This window comes from Nansenia antarctica (assembly GCF_963989245.1).
Source record: "Nansenia antarctica genome assembly, chromosome: 9".
NCBI classification, from domain to species: Eukaryota; Metazoa; Chordata; class Actinopteri; order Argentiniformes; family Microstomatidae; genus Nansenia; species Nansenia antarctica.
The window spans coordinates 24,921,616-24,938,218 of NC_137679.1; the positions used below are offsets into that span (position 1 = coordinate 24,921,616).

Here is a 16,603-nt window from a genome sequence, read left to right on the forward strand (position 1 = left end):
TTTATATATTATATATAATGTATATTCGCATACCATAGCCGTATGCACAATATGAGATAGCTAACTATAGATAGGCCTACTACTATCAAAGAATCATGACAGCTAGCTAGCTACGTTAGCTTGCTGTCAACATTGTAAATATTAGTTGACAGTAACTGTACCGTCAACTTCTGATGTTTTCGATTGCCGACAACCTACTGTCTCTCTTCAATACACATTATTTTCATTGTAATGCACGTTTCTGCCTTGTAGAAAGCTGGTTAGGCTAGCGACACTTTTTCAAAAAGATTGTTTTCATCTCCGTAGTGCGACCAGACCACCGCGCCAAACTTTCAATCGAGGGCGGGACACTGAGGCTGTGTTCAGAGTCGCCTACATGGCTGTCAAGCTGCGCAGTGCAGAATGTGCGGCTCCTGAGTAATTTCCACTCATTTCAGATAATGAAATACGCCTGGATTATGCCTTATCTATCATACTTTAATTAGACTGTGTCTTACCTTAACCTAAACAATAACGTTTGATTTCATATATGTGTAAACAAATAGAATCACTAGTAGGCCTCGCCTATTGCCTACAGTACAGTATGTTTGGGGGAGAGTAATGTGACAACTATATAATTCAGTTAATTTTGTGAACTTTCTGTTTCAAATGCTGAGTTTTCATGATGAGTTGTCTTGTCAAAGCCCCATTGTTGGAGTGTGTCGACATGCTCTTGGTTCCGACTGCAATATCTGTGGAAGTTTGCGACCTTTTAAGTTTTCTGTAACGTTTTCACTAACATCAGGTCATACATACAGTATATCTAAAAGATATGTATTCTGTGGAAAAAGTGAGTAGTATGTGTCAACTGCTAAATGGGTTACAAAAAGTGACAGTTTACACTAGAGACAGGTTTGTCTCTGTCCAGTCTGTAAATGCATTTTCCAAACCCACATTTTAGTTGATCCATGAAAACAATAAAGTGGAAAATCTACAATGGAAAAAAAAATCTAAACAATATAAAACAATATAGAATTTGCTCAGCATGGTCTCTGGGACATTGAAGGTTAACGTTTGTGTGTGTTTTTGTTGATGAACACAAAACTGGGAAAAAAAAAAAAAAAAAGTAGGAACACAGTGGAAGATTCTAGAGCAGCCCCAGTGTCTTCTAAATCTAAATCAATATCCTTTAGGGCAGAAAAACAGAACATTATCTTGCTTCAGACAAAAATAATGATGTGTCATAGCTCATACATTGATAAGTGTGTAGTATTCTCCACTGCAAGGAGAACTTTTACCTCATAAACAAGACTCTTTATCTTCATCCCAGAGCATAGGTCACAGCATAAGAAGCAGAGTGATCTGAAAACTAACAAGGGATTATGTAAAGACAGAGGAAATTCATATCTAGATAAAACACAAACTCAATGTAATGACAACAACACAGTTCAGAGTATTGTAACGACCCTATGGACCATTAGCAGCTCCACCAAGGGAGTTGACTCTCTTGGTGTTGTGGTTAGTGCTGCCGGTTGGTAAGCAGAAGGTCATGAGTTTGATACCCGCTTAAGGCACGCTACTCTACCCCCGATTCTCTACATTGATGTCAGAAGTGGGTGGTGCCTGTGAGGCCATCGGAGAGGCATGTCCATGTGAGGCCATCTAGTCTAGTAGGAGAAATAGGTTCCCATGTACCCGAATGACATTATTCTGTAACCTGTTTTTTAAAGACCCAAATGGTGTCTAGTTAAGATTTCTTCATGTTGCCAAGGTCAACTAATGTCCCATGGGGTTCGTTTGGCGGCCATCTTGAATTGATGTCCACGCGAATGGCGAAAAACACCGATTTTCATAACTCCTGAACCAGACAACCTACAAAGACAAACGAACCCACTTTTTCATATAATTTTGACACCAGGAATCCAATGGAAAGTTCACTGTCTTGGGATTAGCTAATGTGGCCAATTGTAAACTGAAGGTTGTGAGTTCGATACCCATTTAGGGGAAGCTACTCTACCCCGTTGTTCAGTACAGTATGTTCAAAACTGGAGTAATTGGCCAATTGTTTGTTGTCACTGCAGTTTCGCAATAGGATATCCTCTTAGTGCAACATGTGCTAAAAACAGCCAAGGAACAAAATCAATGGAAGAGATGACATTGGCAGAAAAGTATTCTGTGAAGAGCTGTCAAACTGAATGTCTCCAAATAAACCATTAGAGAATTGCAGGCACATTTTATTGCATCTTGGGTGTGTGGAAATGTTCCACAGGCAAGAATTTACATATATTCATTTTCTACTACTGTCTCATGAAGTAACTATCTTCCTATGGACACCTGCATTCTGTTTCTCACAATACATAATAATTCAGTGGAGATATTGTATTGGGGGGGGGGGGGTTGAAAGGGGAAGGGGCTAGAGAAGTAGCTTATGTATATTGCTTATCTCTGAAAGACAACAAAGACAGATAACCAATGTGACCATAAAGTCTACACACGAAAGACAAAAACAAAACAACAAATTATTTATGTGATGACAGAAACAAGACATTACTGCAGCATCTGTAAGTTGTATAAACAGTATTATTGCCAATTATGTCTTTGGAAATCATAACACATTCTTTTTTAGGTCGTCGAGTATCATCTTCATACTTTATGACCCTCAGCATGTATAACAACTCCTGTGTGTCAGTCTAATGCTAATTTGTGTAGTGTTGAACAATATTAACGATTCTGTAGAAAGCTGTTGTGGGACAAAGACTCGTAACAGGAAAAAACCTCTCCACGAAAAATAACAACATTTCCAGTGAGAGCTGAAATGGGGTCAGGAGAGGGCGCCGCTAACTATCCGCTGATAGGACGGGAGTTTCAGAGATCAACTTTGGTATTGGACACGTCGGTTTGACGTCGCGCCTTTGGGTATCCCCTCCTCCCTCGATGCGTGGACAAATGCGTTAGCGACTGAGGCAGCCGTCAAAATAGACCGATGTTTACATGGGTCTCGTCTGGAAAACGAGTTATTTTAGACGAACTATCAAAGTTTACAAGAGTCACACACTGTCTCTAGACCCGATGAAACAACTAAAATAATGGAAAACCGAAGATGTAGGCTACTTGACAACAAATAAGACAATTATTTTCAAGAATCGTAGCGGACGAAATGCAGCTTGTAAACTGCTGGTAACCGCCGAGTGACAATGTGAGAAGACAACTACATGAATGACAAAAGGAATAGTTTGATACATCTTGGACATTCGTGACCGTGACAAAGTCAACGTTCTATCTGAGCACTTGCCTTGAATTTGGCGGTTTCAATATGTTTCCATTAGATTCGCCATGGAACATCTCCTTCGCAGGTTGCGGCTTCCTGGGTATCTATCATATCGGCGTTGCAAGTTGCCTGCTGGAACAGGCTCCTTTTCTAGTGGAACATGCCCAGCACATATACGGGGCATCAGCTGGGGCACTCACTGGCTCAGTTCTGGTCACCGGAGTATGTTTAGGTAGGCAATACTTTTAAGTTTCAAGTGTTATACAATAGCTACATGTTATGATGTATTGTTTTTCCATGTCTCCTGTCTGTGTTCCACAACTTGATAACTTTGCTTGTGCTTTGACACTATTTTTAGGAGAAGCAGGTGCAAACATCATTGATGTTGCCAAAGAAGCCCGGAGGCGTTTCTTAGGGCCTATGCATCCCTCATTCAACGTGGTTAAGATCATGCGAAACATGATGAACGGCTTACTGCCCCCTGATGCACACCATCGAGCCAATGGTCGGTTGGGAATCTCCCTGACCCGTGTGACAGATGGGGAGAATGTCATGGTATCCCAATTCAACACTAAGGAAGAGCTAGTGCAGGTGAGTGTCACTGACACAACCACATACAGCTTAATAGTACATACCCATGTGTCAGAAACAGACTAGACCCACTGAATCTTAATGAATCTTGATGTAATGCACAAAAATGCACACTCTTACATTCTCATGACTGTTGTTGCTTTGTTGCGTAATGGTAATAGTGATGTGTGCCTGTCTCCTCATGTTGTTTCTGAACTGTGTTGTGCGTCTCAATTTCAGCTATTGAATGTGCTCTCAGCTACAGGCTCATGTGTGTTTATGTGTTTTTGGGTCCATCCAGGCATGTTTATGCAGTGCCTACGTCCCTGTGTACTGTGGCCTCATTCCCCCGACACTGCAGGGTGTGGTAAGTAGAACAAGCTTATTTCCATTCAATGGTGTAATGAACTGTCTGGACATAAAATATCAATGAAAATAAGTAATGTCTGCTCACTGTTTACTGATGTCAAAGTGATCTTGATTATAGCTGATGAACAACATTTGAACTGAAATTGCTTACCATGATTTAAAAATAAATGCTTGAGATGCGATTAGTCACTAAAGACTATGTTTAGTTTAGAAGACAGTTATCATTCATTAAACTGACAAACATTGACAGATAATATAGTAACCACACCTGTTCCAAGGCATCATACAATAATTATGACATATCACCTGTCAGCTATCTACCAAGCCAGCTCAGCCAATAGAAACAGACAATGCTGTTCACTGTAGAGGTTTATATTGATGAAAAATGTACAGTGAATATTTATGCAATGTCACACCTTTCACAAACAGCTGTTTCCCTCAAAAAAGATATTTTAATTTCAAGGGACCTCCTGGTTAAATAAATTAAATTTAAAAAAATAGCAGTAGTTACAATTGTAACTTAACAGAATGACAATGCAGTTAAAATATATGTAACAATATGAATGTCTCTAGGGAAGGCCAATCCCTCACATCTGATTGAACCAGCTCTATGACCTTTCATCTTGTTCCCTGTCTTTTCCTTGTATTGTTTTTGTTGTCATTGCTCTTGGCACAATGTTTTCTGCTACCCTCCCTTGATGGATCCCTCCCTTTTACTGGAATGTGTTTGCCTGTTCCAGGCAGCATTTCCAACTCAATTGAATGGCACATGTGATTGAACTGCTTCAATAACACTTTCTAAAACAAGGAAAGGTTTGTAGAGCCCCTTTATCTAAAGGAGATCATGTTTGCTCTGACTGAGAGCAGAGAGGAATAGTATTGTGCTTTTCTGGGAACTTTTATTACCCCCCTCTCTCACTCACCCTCTTTGTGTGTGTGTGTGTGTGTGTGTGTGTGTGTGTGTGTGTGTGTGTGTGTGTGTGTGTGTGTGTGTGCACGTGCACGTGCGCGTATGTGTGTGCGCGCATGCACCGGTGCATTTGTGCACCAAAATGTGACTGAGAATGAAAGTGTCAGTGCCAGATATGACTCACAGGCCAATGTTTCAAGGTTGTTCTATGCTTTCCTGTCCTCTCAATGGCTGGACATTGAACATTATGTCACTACAAACTATCAGCTGACATCATGTCTACCAGTTCTAGAACTGTTGAACAGCTGGTTCAAATCAAAAGACTACAGTTTATGAGTAACATCACTCCCTAAATCTCGGGCCTTCTGTTCATTTGTATTATGTCCAGTGGTGGGATTTGTAACTTGAAACAGTATCTATTACATATTACACGTTACATTTAACATAATTACTTGTTGCACAGAGCTGCACTAAAGGCCTGTATCAGACTAGCAACGGGGTAGGTTTTCCTCTAGTAGCTTGTACCATTGTTTGTTTGACAAACTTGTGGCCTTGATGATAAGTAAACACTTTGATGTTATGCTTTTTATTTTAATGGATTATTACAACACAGCTGCCATCTTTCTTAGATTATCGGATTTAAGAACAACAGGAAATAATTTACGACAACAGGAAGCAGCCTAAATTCCTTTAGCAGAAGACAAGGCTTTGGGAGGTCGTGAGTTCGATCCCCGGCCGAGCAAGAAACTATAAAAATGGTACCCGTCCCGATGCCTCCCTGCTTGGCTCTCAGCATTAAGGGTTGAATTACGACATACCAGCGTCATGTCCATGGGGTGTACTTGTACATCAAGCCGCCTCACGCTACGGAAACAGGAGATAGGCTCCTGCCCGTGGGCCATTAGGCTCGAGAACCATCGGTTCTCAAGGCTACTTATAAGTGAGGAAGTAATCTGTTACTGTCACGTGTTACTTTGGTAACAATTTACCCCCAACACTGATTATGTCATATGTTAACACCTGTTTAATTGAATGGTGTGAAAATGTGATAGTAATCTCTCTCTCCTTGTGTCCTGCCTTATCTTTTAGCGATATGTGGATGGAGGAATTTCAGATAACCTTCCCCAGTATGAGATGAAAAACACCATCAGCGTGTCGCCCTTCTCAGGAGAGAGTGACATCTGCCCTAAAGACACCTCCACCAACATGCATGAGTTCCGTTTCACCAACACCAGCATCCAGTTTACCCTACCCAACCTCTACAGGGTCTCCAGAGCACTGTTTCCTCCTGACCCACTTGTAAGTCACCCCCCCCCCCCACACACACACACACACACACACACACACAAAAATAAACACACACACATACTGTATCTACACACACATCTACACACATATTTACACTTCTACAGAGACATGGACCTGGGTAAATGTGTCTGAAAGGGAGAATAAAGGTGTTGATGTGTTTCTGTGCAGGTTATGAAGACAATGTGCAAACAGGGATATGCAGATGCTCTTCACTTTCTAAAGAAGAATGGTAAGACACAGAGGTGGCAGTTTGCTGAATCTGTATCCATTTCTGATACCCAAAAGATTCCCCGATGTAGGTCAAATGCTTGCTCAGGTTGTGTATGTCTGGTACACATATGGATAGGCTATGATATTGAGCTGTATAACAGGCTAGGCTTGTGGATTGGTATATGGATTTCGAGATGCAGTCACAATGTCCATTGCTACAATCATATGGATTGTGCTGCCCCCCTATGGCTCTCTAGGATATTTCACTATCAGTCCCACCATGTGGTATTATAATGAAAATGTAACAGGGATTGCACAACAAACAATCATAAAGGCGTTGAATTACTGTCAAATGACCAAACAATGAGGGACAGTATGGATTTTGACTGTCTTGTTTGCTGTTGGTTTCAGGACTGCTGCATTACCAAGGTCCTCACAGGCATAGAGCCCTGCTGGCCAATGGGGAGGAGGGTGATGATGATGATGATGATGACATGGATGATGATGATGATGATGAACAGGAGGATGAGGCTCATGCAGAGAGTGCAGCCAGTGAAGATGGAACAGTGGTGGGCTACTCCAGTTCTAGTGTAGAGGAGCACATCTTTGAGCACCTGCCACCAAGATTACACAAAGGTAGTGTAGAGAACAAAAAAATCAGATTATTATAATATATATATATATGGAGAGTGAATTATTGTTGGCATGTGTTCTATTTGCTTCTCTCTCCAGCTCTGGTGGAGGCCTGCAGGGAGAGGAGGAGCCTGGTCCGGTCACTAAGCAACCTGCTGCCTGTTAGGATGGCCTCAGCTATGATGATTCCCTATACCTTTCCCCTGGAGTCTGCTCTGTCCATGTCTGTCAGGTAGGACTACAGCCTGACCCCGCCTCCACTTATTGTTTACTCCTATCTATTCCTTTCAATTCTGGTTCCACTAAACTGGACCTTTCTTCATTATTGTTAGTGTGATAGAGACACTATCAACTCCCTCTATATTGTGAGCTCTCAGTTTCAAACTGGACTTTCACCCTCATTACAGAAGGATAGATATGGTGACTATGTGGCCATGCTATGACCCAATCCCATTTTACCCCTTGGCCCTCGATTATAGCCCTACCAACTCCATTTTGTGTGTTCACATGCAGGGTAGGGGTGTCCCAATTTCATGTAGGGGTAGGGCCAAGTGGTAGGGCTACATAGCCCTCCAAACTGAGATTTTTTTAAGGACCAGACTACGAAGAGAGCCACAACACTCCGTATTATGAAATCCTAGAATGCCTTGCAAATCATCGTCACAATAGTGAAAACAGGAATAAGCAGGAAGAGACCTCCACACATGTAATTATTTTCTTTGTTAATAAAGATTGAAATAATTCTGTTAACCATCGTATTATCTTAGTTTAATGTCATTTCAATGTATTATAGACATTTTCTTTATAACAAGCATAGCAAAAAATCACTATTAGGCCTTTGTATTATGCTAGTAGCTGTGTGCCTAATGTTAGCTATCTAACGTTACATGTTTTAAGGCTGATTTGTGCATGACAGTCCCGCATTTTGACACATTTCCATGTCGCATTTCCCCCCTTTGATGGCATACAACACCTGAAATGTAACTAAAGTTCAGCGAAGTTGTTGCACTGTTGTCCTATATCAGTGCAGACTGGCAGGGTATGAGCACGGGTTGTTAGCCTACAGAACACCGCTATTCTGTCATGGCTTGATAATGAAACATTGTTCTTTTTTATTTGATGACTTGTTTGATCGATTGAAAGAGTGAAACTTAATAATAATAATAATAATAATAATAATACATTAGACTGATATAGCGCTTCTCTAGACACTCAAAGACACTTTACAAACTGAAAAGATTGAGTAGTAATAATAAAAAGAAACATAAAATAAATAAAATAAAGTATAGGGGCCTAATTAAGGTAGTGCTGGGGACACATGGGAAGGAGAGGGGGAGAGGGTTAACTGGTGAAGGCAAGCTTGAAGTGGTGGATTTTGAGGGCCTGTTTAAATGTTGGAAGGGTGTTGGCCTGTCTGATGTGGTTGGGGAAGGTGTTCCAGAGGGACGGGGCTGCGGCTGAAAAGACCCTATCACCCCAGGTCCGGAGTTCGGTCCTGGTGGTCTTGAGGGTGGTTTGGTCGTCAGACCTGAGGCAACGGGAGGGGGAGTGGAGGGGGACGAGGTCGGCAAGATAGGAGGGGGCCAGATTGTTGATGGCTTTGTAAGTGGTGAGTAGGATTTTGAATTGGATCCTGTATTTGACCGGGAGCCAGTGTAGGTTTTGGAGGACAGGGGTGATGTGATCACAGCGGCGAGTGGAGGTGAGCAGACGGGCAGCAGAGTTCTGGACATAATTTGAATTTGTTTAGGATGTTATTAGGCTTACTCGTGTGTTTATAGTGGGGGGGGTAAGATAAAGTGGTGGATAGTGGTGGTCTAGTGCAGTGGTTCCCAACCTGTTTTGTCTTGTGTACCCCTTGAGCTGTTTTGCCATGCCAGAAGTACCCCCTCACTCATGCGTGTTGATTATTTAAAACTAAAATAATAAACTCTAACTTGCAAATATAACATTTATTACTGACACACAGAGAGCAAAACCTCTTCTCATGTCTCCAAAACTCTAAACACATTTTCTGCTTTACACACATTTTGCTATTCAAAATGGCACTTTTTAAATGCACTGAACACGGTTTTCTGCACACAACAATCTGACATAAAGTCACATGTTTGCCATTTCAAAACATTGCCATTCAAAATTAGACTACATGAGCTAATTGGCCAATACATGTGCCACCTGGCCACCTCAATGGTTAATTGTTACCACATGCCCACACACTCACTGAAAATAGAAAAATAAATAATAATGAATTTGATTTGATATCTGTTTCTTTTCCCTTTCTCCTGCTCCTCTTTGGCTTCTGTCTGAGGTGCAGTGATGTCATCATTTTCTCATCCCAGAGTCTTGACTGATGGGGAGAGGAAACAGACAAGATGAGACAGGATAAAACTTATCACACACACACACACACACACACACACACACACACACACACACAGAGAGAGAGAGAGAGAGAGAGAGAGAGAGAGAGAGAGAGAGAGAGAGAGAGAGAGAGAGAGAGAGAGAGAGAGAGAGAACACATTCAAGACATTATGATTATCACAAATTCCCTCTCAGGGACAAGAGCTAATTGAACCAGAATATCATCACAAGTGTCAGTTGCACTTGCAATACAGCCACCCACACCCCCAACTATCCACACACACACACACACACACACACACACACACACACACACACACACACTTGAACTTCTTATCTAACTCTACTGATTATTAATGAAATCATTTGAACCACTCCCCTTTAATACATAGATATTTACACCATTGTGAAAAATAGACTCACCCAGTAGCAGTTGCAATTCTTTTTTTCATCAGTTGAGCTTTAATGAGACACTTGAGGTTGCTTCTCTTTTATAAGCTTTGACAGTTCTGGAGGCAGTGTGGCAACAGCAGTCACCAGGCTGCTCTCCACACTCAGTCTGTTCCTTGGCTTGGTTTTGATGTGGGTCAAAGCTGAGAAGGTCACTTCACACATATATGTAGATCCAAAAGGCAAAAGTTCATTCAATGCACACTTTCCCAGCACTGGATATTCCTTTTCAACATCACACAAAAACTCTGTCAATGACTTGTCAGCATGGGCCATCTTCAACCCACGATCAGAGGACATGTCCATCAGATTTTCCTGCAGGCTTGCAGGAAGGCTGCTGCTGCTCCTGTCATTCACTCTGAATGGGTACTCACCCAGTCCAGTTTTTCTGACTTTGTTTCAATGTCATGAAAGTACTGGTTGAAGTCAGTGTCAAGTTTGGACAGATGTGCTTTAACTATTTTCACCACAGGACCTCTGTCAGCATCAGTGGTGGCGAGATGGCCATCAAGCAGTGGGAAACAGCTCACATCTCCATCCTTACATTTCCTCTCCCATAATGTAACCTTCTTTATGAATCCATTCACTTTGTCATACATGTTAAGGATGTGTGAGTACTTGCCCTGAAGTGAAAGGTTGAGCTCATTCAGCTTAGTGAAGACATCAGCAAGATATGCCAGCTGCGCAACCCACACTGCATCCTCAAACAGGGCTGCAAGAGGGTGGTCGTTTTCTGTCAGGAAAGCAAACACCTCGATGCGCAATTCATAGAGCCGCAGCAGCGTTTTGCCACGAGACAGCCAGCGAACGTCTGTGTGAAGCAGTAGCTGCTCATGCTCTGACCCGCTGCCATGACAAAGAGTTTGAAACAGTCTGTGGTTCATTGGCCGGGACTGAATGAAGTTAATCACCTTAACTGCGTCATCCATAACTGCACTTAACTCGGGGCTCATCCTTTTGCTGGCGAGTGCCTCCCGGTGAATAATACAGTGCATCCACTTAATTTCGGGGTTCACCTTCATCACACGCCCAAGCAGCCCACGCACCTTACCCGTCATTGCTGCCGCTCCATCGGTACAGATGTGACTGCAGGATTTCCACTCCAGATCGTTGTCTTTGAAGAAGCTGTCAATAATCAGAAATATTTCCTCGCCAGTTGTCTTTCCTGGCAGCGTCTTGCAAAACAAGATATGCTCATTTATGTCCGACTCTTCTTTATAACGCACAAAAGCCAGCAGCTGAGCCTCCCCACTAACGTCGGTCATTTCATCTAATTGCAAAGCGAACTGACCTGCTTGCTTCATTTTATCCACCACTTGTCCGACAATATTTATGGACATATCATCAATCCGACGGGAGACGGTATTGTTTGATAATGGTACCAACTTGAGCGCGTCAGCTGCTTTCTTGTCCAGCATAGTTTTAGCCAAAATCATAGCGGCAGGCAAAATCAGATCTTCGGCGATTGAATGTGGGGTTTTTGACTTAGCCACTAGTAATGAAACAGCATAGGACGCCTCCAGTGCTTTGCTTGACACACTTGCCGCTTTTTTCAGTGTAGCCTGACTTGACTTGAACTCTGACAGTTTTCGCTTGAAAAAGTCGTCAGTTTTACCAACAGTTGCTAGGTGTTTGGTGCTCTGGTGTCGCTGTAAATGGGCTGGCTTCATTGAATTATTAGCCAGGACTTCGCCGCAGAAAAAGCACTGTGGCTGTGGTGGATCAGCCGATGTACATGTAAATCCCCACAAAACATATGTTTCCAAATAATAGCGGGGTCCTTTTTTTCTTTTTTTCTCTGATCTGACCGTCTGATCTGCCTCTGATCTGACCGTCTGATCTGCCTCTGATCTGACCGTCTGATCTGCCTCTGATCTGACCGTTACTGTAGCTGGTCGTTTTAGCCATCTGTCCATCTTTGCGGTATACTGACAGGCCTAGCTGACGTGCGCGCGTAAATGAACGTAAATGAACGTGATTTAAATGTGACGTGACTACCACTTGTGTTACAGTCATCACCTGTCGGGGAGGAACTTAAGTTGCAGCGTACCATTTTAACAACAGGTTTATGAAACGACTATATTTAATTATTTTTTTGGAAAGGGAAATAAATTATAATTCCAAATCTTTCCACGTACCCCCTGCAATCCCCTCACGTACCCCTAGGGGTCCGCGTACCCCCGGTTGGGAACCACTGGTCTAGTGGATAGTGAGTTGGACTTGTGATCGGAAGGTTGTGAGTTCAAATCCCGCCTGAAGCCACACCACTACTAGTGTGCCCTTGGGTAAGGCACTTAGCCCTCAGTTACTCCAGGGGGAATGTCCCTGTAATTCGTAATTGTAAGTCGCTTTGGATAAAAGCGTCTGCTAAATGGCAAAATTAAAATTAAATTAAAATAAAGAAAAAAAAGTCAGGACAGACACTTGTTTTGTTTGGTGTGATAAATTGTGAATTTTTCATGTGTACTGTTTTTTAAATAAATAATTGATTACAAAAAAAGGATGTTATTAGGCAAACCATAGAGGATGCTGTTGCAGTAGTCGAGTACTGGGGAAGTTATGAAGGCGTGGATAAGTGTTTCAACAGCGGAAAAGGACAGGGAGGGTCGGATGTGGGCAATGTTCCTGAGGTGGAAAAAAGCTGATTTTGTGACCTGGTTGGCATGGGGAAGAAACGAGAGGGTGGGGTCAAAGATGATGCCGAGGTTGCGGACGTGGTTGGAGGGGGCTACGGTGAAGCCATCGATGTTGAGTGAGAATGTCTGGGTGGAACGGGTGAGGGACTTTGGGCCGATGATGAGGCTTTCCGATTTATTGCAGTTGAGTTTCAGAAAATTCAGCTGCATCCCTGATTTTATGTCGCTGAGGCAGGTAGTGAGAGTGGAGTGGGTGTTAGGGGAGATGGTTTTGGAGGAGAGGTAGAGTTGGGTGTCATCGGCATAGCAGTGGAAGCGGAGGCCCTGGCGGCGGAGGACCAAGTTGTGAACGAATCAAGAGCGTTGATTATTTTCTATGATACTACTGATGACGTATCAGGGTCTTGAAGGGTTATCAACCACTACCCCTTGTGACTCTCTTCCGAGGGGCAAGCCGAAAAGCAAGTGGCACTCCGAAAAAAGGGGTAGGGGTAAAAAAGGGAAATGGGATTGGGCCTTCGAGCTTGTGTGTCTGCCTTAGTGAAATTATTGGTATATACTGGTATTAGCTGGTCACTAATCCTCAACTAAGCTTATCACTTGGTGGAAAGCCAGTAGAACAAGTTAAAAAGACCAAACTACTTGGCATTGTGCTGGATGATAAACGTACATGGACTGAACATATTGATAATATTGCAACTAAAATGGGTACGAGCATTGCCGTAACAAGGAAATGTTCTAAGTATGTAACATCAGACACTCTGAACCAAGTGATTCAAGCTTTAGTTTTGTCACACCATGAGTACTGTCCAGTCATTTGGTCATCTGCTGCTAAGAAAGATCTAAGAAAACTCAAAATCGCTCAAAACAAAGCTGCTACATTAGCTCTCCACTGTACAATGCGCACAAATGTTTTGGAAATGCATAGAAATCTCGCTTGGCTTCATAGATTACAATCAAGTCTTCTGACCTTCTTCAGGAAATCACAGTACTTTTCTGACCAAGTAGTGTATATCAGAAATGAAAACAACTGTCTGACCAGACAGGCCATTTCAGGATATCTCTTACCACCTAGACCTAGGACAAATCTTCTAAAATCTACTGTAATTTACAGAGCCATTAAAGGATGGAACTCTTTACCCAAGCATGTTAGTTAAACTAATTCTAGATCTTCTTGATGAGACTCTTGATGCACTTTCAAAAAAACAATAAAAGAGCACTTAATACAATTAACTGAAGGAACAATGAAGGAACAATAGATGATTTATCTCGTTTGCTGATCTGTTGTATTTTCATTTATTTTCATTGGTTTTTAATTATTTATTTTACTTTATTCTATTATTTATTATAAATAATATTATATATTATGATTTATGATGTATGTATGTATACAATGTTTACAATTGTCTGTATGTATATAATGTTGACAATTGTTCAAATATGATTTTTGTATCGGACCCCAGGAAGACTAGCTAATGTCATGGCGTTAGCTAATGGGGATCCTAATAAACAAACTAACTAACGGCAGCCTTGTTCTGTCTCCAAGACTCTTAGAATGGCTGCCGGACGTACAGGAGGATGTTGGTTGGATCGGAGGGCAGACCGTCAAAATGCTGCAGTCTGCTCTGTGTCAGGCCACCAAAAGTGTCTCCCAGTGTGTTTCTGCAAGGTGAGAAACGACACAGGCACTGACGCAAACAAACACACACACTTTTCTACATTTAACACTTAAAGCCCCAATGCACACATAGTCTAAAGACGTTGGCTCTTCCTCTAAGCCGCTCCCTGCTGGTGGTCTTTTCCTTAGGTTTTCCTACCAGCTAGAACTGCGTCATTGCCAGTCCCTCCCTGTCCAGCTCAGCCCTGCCAGCCTGTTGCCCAGTTGGATGAGTGAGGGCAGCTCCACGGTCTTGGATGCCATCACGCGCCTGGACCAGTACCAGAGGCAGCTGCTGCCTGGCTTCTTCTGTGTCAACTTGGACATGCGGGGCTCCTTCAGCACCAGACACCCCAGACCAGACGAAGGCCCTCCTCCACCTGTCCACATAGAAGAGGGCAAGACAATGCACCAACTCAGCCAAAACACACCAGCTACTCCTGTCTCACGAGAGGCAATCATCAGCTCCTAAGAACCCATGACACACACTGTCTTAGGAGATGTCCATTAGTATCACAGACCCTGATATGAAACCAAGGCACTTTAAAGGAACTTGTGCCAATTTGCCACAGTGCCTTACATTGATATTTGCTTCTTTTTATAGAGTTATTAGGATAATGTTCCTACTCTGATGAACCAGACTTAACGTTCTGGCTCAGAACGGGGAGAGGATGAGGGGTTAGACATGTTTTTAAGATTACCGTACATTGATGTCTTTTGTTTTTTACTATTGCTATTTTAATGTTGTTTCCTTTTTAATAGAGACTGAGTAGCAAATACCTATTTGGTGTTCATTAGTTGAAAATCCTATTGTATTTTATTTTATCATCACTGTCACTCATAACAACAATCTGTCCTCCCCTGATCTGTATATGCTTTAGATATATGAAAAAGATAAATGTGCCAATTTTCCAATTTGGTTAGGAATGCATGTCCATAATTATGTAGAGAAGCGGCAACAAAAATACACAGTTTGTGTTAAGTGGAATGTAGTCAGACCAGTACTTTAGCAAATTGCCTCTGATCAAACTCAGGTCTGCACCCTGGAGCCACAAGGACTGAGTAAAAAGGATTAGAAAAGGAACTACTATGTGACTGTTTGACTGGTCACGAGTAGTCTCTCAACGACATACTCGGAGCATTCTGCATGCTCTACACTCTAGAGTCTGTCAAACTACTGTTGTGTCAGAGATATATTGCCTGTGAAAAGAGGCTGGTTAACTTCAGAAGGACTCAGTGCCAATGCAGTATCAGTCAGTTGCACTTTACCTGTGTTCCTTTTAGGTTGTGTAGGTCACTTTTAATTATTGCTGTTGTTTATGTGTTTGTATGTTTTATATATGTAAAAAAAATACCTTGCTTTGTATGGGCCCATGAAGGGTATCTATTTTGTCATGAACTGTGGATGGCTTCAATTTATGGTGACTCTGTATGGGATTAGCCTGTAGCCTCACATTTTAACTGTAATTGGTTTCAGCTAACCATCCTTTCTTTATGTGGTATTATAATCCAGGAAATGTCACATATCATGTTACTTCAATCAAAGACTGAACTCTGGGAATAGATGCAGAAAACTGAACATGTAGTAATAAACAATTATAATACTGTATAATATTGTTTCATTGCTCACATTGGTCAAATGCAACATCACCAGGACTTTCTTCAACACAAGAATCCATTTTACTGTGGTCCCTCAGAAACTGTCACTAGAGACCCATTAATCAGTGTTAACTGCAGAATAATTTGAAAATGTTATGAGCTGAAAAATAACTAGTATCAATGCTTATATTAACTAATGTTGTAATTCGTAAGTGCCTTCATTGCAGTGAATAAATTCAGTTGGTAAAAATGTATTGTATCATTTGTCATTACTTGCCAGACAATGTTCATTTTCCAAAGCACTGAATCTAACCTTTGCCAATTGTATAGGCTGTTATAGCACACATTAGCACTGACTAGAACAAAACAGTCAACAGAATAGTCAACTGCTATGACTACACTGACTGCAGACTTTACATTGAGCCATATGGGAGTTTTACTGTATTTACACAGAGCCAACTGTGTTTACTACTACTGCGTAACCTGATATGTAGGCCTATGCAAGGGTTATTGCATGCGTGGGAGTCCGTGATGCGTCATCATGCCTGCATACAGTCCTGAAATCACCACTGCCTGAGATACTCTTGGGAGAATGCCCCGTCCTTCCAAAGTTCGTGAGCTGGCCACTACCGAGTCATTTCCACCGGGGGGCG

The 16,603-nt window shown here is 42.1% G+C and overlaps 1 protein-coding gene across 1 annotated transcript; it reads left to right on the forward strand.

Annotated features, from left to right (window-relative positions):
- The first annotated feature begins 2,975 nt into the window (after positions 1-2,975).
- Positions 2,976-16,184, forward strand: pnpla2 (patatin-like phospholipase domain containing 2). The gene is made up of 9 exons (XM_080539250.1): positions 2,976-3,479; positions 3,606-3,838; positions 4,119-4,184; positions 6,186-6,395; positions 6,573-6,633; positions 7,026-7,250; positions 7,347-7,479; positions 14,241-14,363; positions 14,502-16,184. The coding sequence occupies exons 1-9, from the start codon at positions 3,293-3,295 to the stop codon at positions 14,821-14,823; spliced, it is 1,560 nt and encodes a 519-aa protein (XP_080395376.1). The 5' UTR covers positions 2,976-3,292; the 3' UTR covers positions 14,824-16,184.
- The last annotated feature ends 419 nt before the right edge of the window (positions 16,185-16,603 follow it).